General features: G+C 33.2%; 2 protein-coding genes across 20 annotated transcripts in view; one reads left to right on the top strand and one right to left on the bottom strand.

Annotated features, from left to right (window-relative positions):
* The first annotated feature begins 280 nt into the window (after positions 1-280).
* LOC138931976 (uncharacterized) lies at positions 281-9,589 on the top strand. 4 transcript variants are annotated; one of them, XM_070293370.1, is made up of 16 exons: positions 281-450; positions 1,037-1,304; positions 1,683-1,823; positions 2,453-2,792; positions 3,262-3,306; positions 3,377-3,505; positions 4,182-4,331; positions 4,430-4,558; positions 5,000-5,184; positions 5,417-5,525; positions 6,033-6,248; positions 7,122-7,345; positions 7,573-7,780; positions 7,942-8,125; positions 9,062-9,164; positions 9,245-9,589. In XM_070293370.1, exons 1-16 carry the CDS (start codon positions 434-436, stop codon positions 9,329-9,331), a joined length of 2,535 nt encoding a protein of 844 aa, XP_070149471.1. In that variant the 5' UTR covers positions 281-433; the 3' UTR covers positions 9,332-9,589. The 4 variants fall into 4 exon arrangements, with proteins under 4 accessions (XP_070149471.1, XP_070149472.1, XP_070149470.1 ...); XM_070293369.1 differs by lacking the exon at positions 281-450 and having other exon boundaries at positions 892-1,304; positions 5,423-5,525; XM_070293368.1 differs by lacking the exon at positions 281-450 and having other exon boundaries at positions 893-1,304.
* The window catches only part of Lap (phosphatidylinositol-binding clathrin assembly protein lap), a 59,691-nt gene continuing 51,464 nt past the window's right edge, over positions 2,683-10,909 (bottom strand). For 15 of the 16 annotated variants that reach the window (XM_070293354.1, XM_070293359.1, XM_070293349.1 and 12 more), the window contains one exon: positions 2,683-2,771. The gene's annotated coding sequence lies outside the window, so the exon portion shown is untranslated. Of the gene's footprint in view, positions 2,772-3,386; positions 4,089-4,451; positions 4,579-10,909 lie in introns of those variants that run through there. The other variant, XM_070293350.1, reaches the window with a different exon arrangement.

Raw genomic sequence — 10,909 nt, 5'->3', positions numbered from 1 at the left:
GGCGTTAGAAAAAAGAAATGTGTTACAGCGTGAGATTGATTTTTTTTTTAAAATTAATACTAGAACGCATTCGCGTCGTTTACACTTTGTATAACTGTGGCGATGTGTGACAAAATGACAGAGCGTGCATTCACAAACATGCGGATCTCTGTCGCACACCACGACGCCACGCACATCTCACACATACAACATATGACAATTGGACGTAGTGTAATATATACAGAGAGAGAAATGCTCAACGCATGCGTCTCGTCTGTGCCGAGCCGACGACGGGCGCACCGGCTCACGCTTTATATTAGTTTACATTAGGACAGGCGTATAGACACCGCAAACGCCGTATAAATTGTGTTTTTTTTTAACGCGCTGACAATTGCTTTCCCGGATGATCGCGTTGAAAGAATTGTCACGCGCGTCGCGTTCCGCGTGAAATTAAATGTCATTGAATAGAAAGTAAGTTTGTAAGTTTTTATTATTATTTATTTATTTATTTATTTTTTTTTTTTTATTAACGAGTGCCTCTCGCGGAAATATAATAGTTAACGTTTAAGAAAATTAGCGTTAACATTACAGTGTGTGTGTAATAAAATTAGAAAGAGTGACAGAGAAAAAAAAATGTAGGAGATGGAAACTTGGAGATGTTATAGATTTAATATAGAGTCAATTCCACTTGATAGTAACCAATTAGACGACACAGATCTATACACTTCGCTCCCTTGATCTTTCTCTCTCTCTTTCGCGATGCGGCAGAGATATTCAATTGAGATAGTCGCGTTCTGTTGCGTGTCGCGTCTTCGCGCTGACACATACGTATTATCATTTACATGTTTGTGTAACATATGAATTACTACTCAACATTATTAACTATCATCAATTAATGATTAGACGAAAAGTCAATAATTTAAGTTTATTTTAAAGAAGTATTTCTGTTGCGTTCATATTTCAAAGATTTTTATTATTTTTCAAATCTTTTTTCTACTTTTTGTTACGTGCAAAATTGGCATAATATGCTCGCTTTTTCAAATGTAACTTTGCACAGAGATAAAACTAACTGCGTCAGCATGAACAGCAAGAGTGCATTATTGGTGCAACGATGGATGCTTCAACCGCGCCTGTTACTAGCTCTCATTTTGCTACAATTTATCATTCAGTTTTTCACATCCGTCTATCTATACAAGTATATCACAAACGTGGAGAGCGATCTTCGCTTGGTAAAAAGACAGTATCCACCAGCACTTTCACGGCGGAGACGCAGCAGCGCATTGCTGACCGGCGAAGACAATGCCGTTTCTGACATATCAAGTAGGGTACGTATAAAGCACATATGTAATAATCAGTATATATATAAAAGAGATCGTTTTAACAAGAAAGAAAAGTATGTTTTTTCGCCTCTACTCGTAAAAAACAAGTCTAGCTTTTCAAAGAGAGGGATGACTTCGAAATCCTGAAATTTTCTAATAAATAAAATATAATTAAATAAATATATGTATAATGAAAAAAATATAAATAAAAAAATAAAAGAAAGAAATGTTAATTTTGCGGTCGAGAAAAATGTAATTTCTTAATTCTCTGTGAATATATGTAAATCCAAGAATTTTCTGAGAGATTAAATTTCCTGATTTAATTTCTCTTTAAAAATATCTTGGATCTCTCGTGTACAATATCGCAGAATTGCTCGCTTGCAGATTCGAGAGGATAAGGAAATGCAAGGTACAAAGAAGGTAACAGCCTCCCCAATCATGGTATCTGGCTCTGCGTCTTCGCCAACGGCGGCCGGAGGTCAAGACCCAAGTTGGGTCTGGTTGAACGCCGACACGCGAATACAAGTCAGTTCTCTGCGATTGTTAGAACTAGTTACCTGCTTCGCGATACATCCTCCTCAATGCTCCTCCTCAAACTTCAAACTTTGCCGTCACCTGTAAAAGTATCGCGTATGTAATGTAGGAACTTGAAGATAAGGAAGCTAAGTGTTCTTTAGACCCATTTCCCTTATTGCAACAACAATAAAGGTTCGTATAAACATAAACACTTTTATACGAGCTCCTTATTATTTTAGATAGTGAGAATTAGATCCAAACTGGACGAGATATCGAGCTTAAGATAATATTGTTGTTCCATAAAAGTCTCAATTTATATTGTATATCAGTTAAACATACCATATATATTCTTTCCTCATCTTTGAAAAATGATCTATAAAATAATTTGTTTTATCCAAGCATTTTAAATTTGTTACAACTCGAAGTTATACAAAATTGATATCAATATTGGACTAGGTCATAAAAAATATTTTAAATAAATTATAAAAACTTAAATTATAAAAAAATATATAAATCTACACCATCTATAAATATACAAATCTTTACCAGTAAAAAAGAATTTATTGTAAATAATTTAATATAAAATAGCACTATATAATATTCGAGCAACCTATATATCTACTTACCCTGTGTTTCAGTTCGATGCGATCGAGAACTTTTGCCGTTCATCCGCAAAGTACTGTCCACCGGGACTTCCTGGCGCTCCCGGGAATCCAGGTCCACCAGGTGAGCCGGGTCTGCCAGGTATACAGGGATTGGTGGGACCGAAGGGACCCCCTGGACAACCCGGCCATCCTGGCATCAGAGGACCCAAAGGCGACATCGGTCCACCGGGATTCGATGGAAGAGACGGTGTACCCGGTGAACCCGGTTTGGATGGTATTCCTGGTAGAAGTGGTCTGGATGGCATACCCGGGACCAATGGTAAGCCGGGTATGAACGGGTCACCCGGATCGCCTGGAAGAAATGGAACAGACGGTACGTTTAGATGTAGAATTATTTGACGAATGTATATGTCGCAGTTAAAAATTCGATATGAAAAAGAATACATATATGTTGAAGATAAACATGTGATTAAATGTAAAGTACTTGATGTGAAAACGAATAAATGCATGGAAAAGCGGCTTCTCACCCTTAAATTTTTATTTTCCGCCATATATTATTTTATAAAAATTATTTTATAAAAATAGACATGTATTATTTTATAAAAATGTTGCTTTTTAACATTTTATTATTATTATTATTTTTTTTTTTTCATTACATAGAGATAATTTTATTTTGTCGTTATATAAAAATGTTTGTTATTATTATTTTTATTTCTTTATATCCGTAGTATAGTCGTAAATTTCGTAACATCATAATTCTACAACATTTTACAGCACAGCCGTAAATTATTCTCTGCTACTTCGTAAATAAAAAAATGCACTGATATCTTGTATTTATTTAGGAAGACCCGGCCAAATGGGGCCTCAAGGACCACCGGGACCTCGCGGTGAGTAATAAAATGTTCCAGTGATTTCATCGCTTCATTTGTCTCACAAGTGAATTTTTTTATGCATCAGGAGATTTAGGTCCGCCCGGTCGTCCCGGAATGCCGGGAAAAGACGGCACGCCAGGAATACAGGCTTACAAAATGAACATCCATGATCGCAACAACATGCATGACATATTGATACCGCCGTCCATCGTAGGTAGGATAAAGCCCACCGTACCATTCTATTCTCTTAGCGAGATTAATGCATTTCTTTTTTTCTTTTATAAATTCATTATATGTATGTATGTATGTCTTTATTGACTCCCCAATGGGGTTGCAGCAAATTTTATACTCTTACTCTTTACAAATTTCCAAATATATTTCATTTTCTTACATTTCCGCTCTTACAACTAACGCGCTCTTACACACACCTAACCTAACCCGCTTTACACAACGCTTTACTACACCGCCTTTCCTTTTCCCTCTCTCTTGCTCTTCCCCTTTGCTTCTCACGCTCCCTTTCCTCCTTCATCCTTATGCTCTTATCTCTAACGCTTCTACACACACATAGCTTTCCTTCCTATCTTTTCTCTTTTCGCTCTTCTCCTTTGTTCCTAACTCCTAACCCCCCTCTTTTTGTCTCCTTCCTATTCCCCTTCTTTTTATCCTTCTTTCCTTCTCTGTCATTCCTCCTTCTCTTCTATAAAGAGGTATATGGTGGGATGAGATCCGCGCGGAATCGAACCTGGGACGTGGCACTTGTCAGCCCGCGACTCAACGCTCTAAGCCACTCATCGCCCCTATAAATTCATTATATTTATATTATATTAATTTATTTATTATACATAAAATATTATAAAAAAATTTTTTTTTTCGAAAACTCGACATTTTAGAGATTGCATCGTCGTTGAATACGAGCGACATAATTTCCGTGCAAGAGGGCAAGAATATACGACTGAGATGCGCCGCTAGTGGGATACCGCAACCCGTTATACAGTGGACCAAAATAGACGGTTCCACGATTCCTATGGGAACCTGGCAGGGTATAGTCGAATTTTCTAATTCGCAATAATAAATAGAGAATAATGAACGAGCGAGAGATTAATGAGCTTTCGTAAAAAAAAAAATCTTACGACTCTAGTGAGTTCGACTATGGGCCCTACCTTTAATATCAGCGTGGTAACCCGGGAACACATGGGCGAGTATGTGTGTAACGCTGACAACGGGATAGCACCAGCAAGTTCCAAAAAGTTTAGACTTCAAGTCAAATGTAAGCACGTGGCAATCTTTCTAAAAAAAATTTGGATTTATAATATATGTAAAAAAAAAAAAAAAAATTCTTTTTCTGTGTATATTCTTTTTACTACTACTTTTCAATATTATCATATTTTACAAATTTATAATTAGCTTTCTTTTTTTTTAATTTTATTTATTTCCGTATTAATTGCTTGGAAAAACGCTATATAATTAAAAATATCTTTTTCTAATTTTTTTATTATATCAATCTTCACACGTTATATTATGAATATAGATGACGATAATAATACATTTAATGATTTTTTTTAAAAGAAAAATTTAATAAATCTGCTGTAAGATAAAAGCGTATAATTCGTAGGTTTCGATTTATTAGAGTGAGCAATTCCGAAAGGATACAATACTTTATTAAAACCGATATAGATGTAGACAAAACTGATAATCGATCGCGTTCCAGTTTCGCCGTTTATTCGTATACGCAACCAAGTGGTGCTCGTACGAAATCAAAATCCGGCGACGTTGGAATGCGAGGTGGAGGCCTTTCCTGAACCGGCGGTACATTGGGAACGCGGCGATGGTCGCCGTTTGAAAATGTCAGATAAACACAGGATAGAGGTTTATGACAGACGAGATAATTATAAGGTGGTCTTTATTAAACTGCGCAATTTTCTATCGTATTTCTCTCTTCTAGCCATCGTCTATTTGAAATAAAAAAAAAAAAATATATATATATATATATAACATTTGCGTACTTGGAATATAAATTCGATAATATGCAAAATCGTTCTCTTACTGGTTTGCCATCTTTTTTTTTTTTACGTTTCGTAACAACTTATGACACTTTTTGTAATGCGTGTGAAATTATTCCGAAAAGTTGAAGATGAAGCTAAGAATCACGAGAGTGACGCCATCGGATCACGGGATGTACCATTGTGTGGCGAGAAATGATCTTGACGTTACCAAGGGATCCTTCATACTAGACGGTTTGTCTTATTACATATTTTATTCGATATAACTTGGTAATATAAATAACGAAGAGCCATCACAGGATTAATTAATTAATTATAACGTTGGCATATAAAAGGCAGAGCGTTCATCTATCTGATCTGATATTTAATCAAACGTTATTATTATGATCTTACAGCGATATAATTGCAAGCAGAACTAATATTTAACATTTCCAATTCTCTCAATACCAAAGTAAAAAAGATCCGCATAGTTTATCAAATTCATATAGGTAAGATGAATTCTAGAAAATGTGTCTAGAAAAGAAATGAATTCTAGAAAATGCGGAGAACATCTGACTTTCGTTTCTATATTTCTGGAATAGTTTTCCTAAGATTTTCTAAAAAAAAATTCAAGATTTCATTTTTCTGCTTAATTTAATTTCTCTCTTAAGTATCTCCTAAAATACATGGCCTATTCCCGAAAATTAATTTTATTATTGAGAATTTCTTAATTAATATAATATAACACATATAATATTCTAGACGACATAAGAGATGTGGAGAAACTGAAATTAGGGAAGGAGCAGCACGTTACGTATGGGCATCCTATGCCCCCGAGCGTTGATCAGGAACAAGAATTGTGCAGTCCGCAAGAAACCTGCGCGACGTGCCCAAAATGCACGTACGCAAATATAATGGACGCGCACATTCAACCGTTGCGTGGTGTTAATACGACGGGGCTACAACCCCGATTAGCCGGTACGTTTAATCATTTCTAACTAATGTATTCTAGCGACGTTCTTGTGGAGACGGTAGATAAATTAATTTCAAGAGGTAGAGGATAAAGTTGCAGCGTTAATACAGACATCTCACAATAAGGTATTAGCCTCACTGTGTATACAACATTTTATAATTAAACGAACATGATATTTTTAGAAATTTTTATTTAAGAGAAAAAGATAAAGGAGGAATATCTCCGTGCAACTTTATGAAAGCAAAATATCGAAGCAAATTGCTTTTTATATCGACTTCTAGCCATTTCAATATTTATGAAGAGAAAAACGGAGAAACCTTAAAGTTTAAAAGAAAATTATTTAATTAGGACACTCAGATTTTAATTGGATTTTAACTACAAGTTCTTCGAGACGTTCTTTCGATTCATTTTAATTCATCTACTTTTTCTACGAATATGTATGATGGGTCAACTGGGAAATAGTTCCATACAGCACCGCAAGATTGCCATAACATTGCAGCAACATTTTTCTGCAAGATTGCAACATTGCTGCAACGTTGTTATGATATTGCAGCAACAATAAAATGTCCGCCTACAGAAATATTGCTGTAACATTGCTAAAGTTATATTGTAAAATAATGTCTTTGCAATATTTCTGCAACATTAAACTGCAATATGCAATATTACAATGTTGCAGCAATGTTGCTGCAAGCTTCAGTGCTGTACGGGGTATAATCAATGACTGAAAAGTGCAGTTTCGTAATATGTTCGCGAAAGTTTACGCAATTAACCGAGCAGATGCGAGAGTGTCCTTGAATAAAGCGACGAAAAATAAAACCTCTTCATGTCTCCAACTTTCGTCACTCGAATATTAATAATCGACATCGGTAAATTCGCAGAAGGCTTGATAGAAGCCGTGGGAAAACCCGTACTGAAAGGAAACATAGACGATTATAATGGAAGTTGGATGCACGATGCGTTCTCTCATATCATGCCCGATAAACTCTATGTAACTCGCAATAACATTCGCGACATGTCCCACATCTACGAGTACAATAGTAAATCGAAGGGACATCTCAAGAACGAGTCGGGTGTTCAGATACCATTGCCTCTACCTTTTCAGGTCAGTAATTTAAAAATGTTAAAAAAGTGACTTTAAAAAATTTTAAAATCTCTCTCTCTCTCTCTCTCTCTCTCTTTCTTTTTCTAATATTATATTTACGCAATTTCTGAATAGCTATAAAAATATACATTAAATGATAAAAAGATAAGAAATCACGTAAAATATTGATGTTTGACGAACGAAGAGATTTCGAGTAAGAATCAAACTTGTGATCGATTGTGTTTTAGGGTAACGGGCATATAGTTTACAACAAATCGTTCTTTTACAATCCCCAAAGTGAATCGAGCATCCTTCGATTCGATCTCTCCTCGGAATCCGAATGCAATCGATATTCCGACAAATGCAAGCTGTCGCTACCGAGCTTGCTGGTCAATACTAAGAACTATCTCTACATGCACAATTTCACTTATGTGGATTTGAACGTAGACGAAAACGGTAAAACGACGAGTCAGCTTTCTCTCCCGATATACATTTCTCGGATATTACAAATTGAAATATATCACAGAGACGTATATAATTAAATAAAAAGAATATTGTAGTAAAAAAATTTAATATCACATATATAGATATACAAAATACGTGACGTTTACACACAGGTTTGTGGGTTATTTACGGATTACCGTCCAATAACACGGCAGTGGTGAAAATTAATCCCACGAATATGACCGTTCAAAAGGCGTGGAACATCAGTATCGATCATCATAGATTCGGAGAGATGTTTATCGCGGAAGGGATGCTTTACACTATACACAGTGTCACCGAAGAAACTATGAAGATACGGTAACGCTATAAATATTAATTACTCTTGATGCTATTCATAAGAGCACAAATATCCCGTGGAAATTCTTGAATATTCTTTAATATATTATTTCCTCATCATTCTTTTTCTAATAATATTCATTAATCATTGAAAAAAAGTTTTCATATATATATATATATATATACAGGGTGTCCTATCAATTAGTGCAAGAAAAAAGACAAATAATTGTTTTAAAAAATACATTGTAAATAATTTTCTTAAAAACAATTATCTTTTATACTAATTGATTTGTCTCATTATTCTGTACATAAAAGTATTACGGTAAGATTATCGAAAACTAAATATTTTACAAGATATTTAATTTTTTATATCAAAATATGTCAGATTAAAATACAAAATAACTCAAAAAGTACTTAATGAAAAAATACTTTATTATAATGTTTTAGAAAGCTCTTGACATAAGCTATAAGAATATGCAATAAAAATAGGGGGTTCCATTTAAGAAATTAAAGGTGTCCTTGACTTGACCTTAACGATGTCATCCAAGGTCAAACCAATGACACCATCTTACGTTCCCCTCAAAACTATACAATTTTTGTTCAAAACCTTTTTCTCTAAAATGCTTAGTTCTTAAGGAAGAAAAGGGGTGTACGGGTGGTCTAGGACACCCTGTATATATTATATTATAATTGTTTTTGATAATAATATATTTATAATAATCGTTCTCTTTTTTTCATATACATATATGGATATATATATATATGTATATGAAAAAAAGAGAACAATTATTATAAATATTATTATAAATATTTATTATCAAAAATAATTTGCATATTCAAGAGATATATCTATTCGCATAATCGCAGAATGCCACTGAATAATCGCTTTTTCCAACCACAGAATTATAAAAATACATATAATAAATAATTATTATCCAAACCAATCCAATTACGTAGATACGCCTTCGATCTCTATCGAAATACGATGCGGGAGGTGTCATTGTCATTCACGAATCCGTATTATAAGACCACAGCGGTTAGCTACAATCATAAAACCAAGGTATACATCCTTACCTGGTGATATACCTTTCACCATTTCGTCTATTTATGCTTTCATTCGAGTTTTCTTTCCCGTTACAGGAGCTCTATACATGGAATAAAGGCAATCAATTAGCCTACCCCGTGAAGTATCGTGACGAATTGGTAGGAGGAAATAAGGACAGTTGAAGAACAATTTTCTTCAATATACGTCGTTAATCGCATCGTTAATCGCCGTTAATTAAGATTAATTTAAAAAATTTTAACATATAACGTCTTTTCATCTTCGCGATACTCCTTAGAGCGCTCTATTTATCTTGTATACATGCTGAAAATAATAATAAGCAAGATCAACAAACGTACGTAATTATTGCTTATTTAGTTTATCGTATGCGTAAATCTATTCTAACGAAGAATCGCCAAGTCTACATTATTATTTATAATTGTACAAAAAAAATAAAATATAAAGATTTTTTTTTTTTTTTAATTATACTATAATTATATTTTTAAAAAGATATGTTATCAATGCATTAAACTATGGCGAAATAAAATATGTATGTAAGAGAGTGTAATACTTTTTTTAAATACAAATAGCTGTATATCTTAATCAGGGACCCGGACCGAAACGAAATTAGGGTTCGATTTCGGTTACGATTTAATAAAATATTTAATAACTGTTCCGATTTTGGTTGCGATTCCTTGATAAGTAAAAGAAACCGAAATCATTTGAATTACGGTTTTTTCGGTTCCGGTTCTTCTAAAATTATTGCTTTTCTAACTTTTCTCCAACAAATTATATTATTTTTTATTAGGAAATATATTGTTGTTCTTTTTATGTAAAATTGTAGAATTTATTAAATTTACTTCTTTTCTTCTTTTATATATATAAAATTGTAGAATTTATTAAATTTACTTCTTTTCTTCTTTTATATATATATTATTATAAAACAAAGAAAAAAGTAATATTAAATGTAAATAATTTTTTTATTTTCTTAAAGATACAAAAACTTAATTCGAAAAATAATTATTTTTATGCCTTTATTATTTTTTATTCATTATTTCTTTCATCTTTGACTTTTTGAAAATTCTATTTTCATCAGGTTTATTATATCATCTTTCGATGACATCCAGCCAAGAAAACGACAAAAAATTTAAATTAGTAATATAAAAACATTTTGTAGAAATAAATTGCAAGAATGGAAAAGATTTCGAAAAAAATTGTAAACCGAAAATAATTTAACGATCCGGTTATGATTATAAATTTAACAGAATTTTAAAATACGGTTTACGATTTTGGAAAATATTTAAAAAATTATGAAACGATTATCGATTCTGATTCCGGTCTGAGTCTTTAAGATTTTTAACATTTCATCTTTCCGTAATTCTAAAAATGCGCTTCTTGCTTAAGATTAGTGGCATTACGATTGAAAAAATTCAAAAATCTTGCTTATAGTAAAAAAATGAACACACACACACACACACACACACAAGAAGAACTGATTTAAATATGTACTAAGTACGTATATCTTGTACAATACGTATTGCATATATCATTATTTCCATTGTTATCGCTCCAAACATATTTAATTACTTATACATATATACAGGGTGGGGCATTTATATTGAGACTAAATATCTAAATATCTAAAAAATAAAGCAAGATAGAAAGAAATGTTTCAGACAAAAGTTGTTCGATTCTAAGGGGGTCGTAAGATGGTGCCATTAATTTGATCTTGGGTGGAGGCGCTTCGCAGATTTCGATGTCAA

Source organism: Polyergus mexicanus, unplaced genomic scaffold, assembly GCF_030449975.1.
Source record: "Polyergus mexicanus isolate NDT 795.1 unplaced genomic scaffold, iyPolMexi1.0 SCAF_3, whole genome shotgun sequence".
Classification (NCBI taxonomy): domain Eukaryota; kingdom Metazoa; phylum Arthropoda; class Insecta; order Hymenoptera; family Formicidae; genus Polyergus; species Polyergus mexicanus.
The sequence above is the reverse complement of the archived record's forward strand: the minus strand, read 5'-3'. Positions and strand labels throughout refer to the sequence as shown.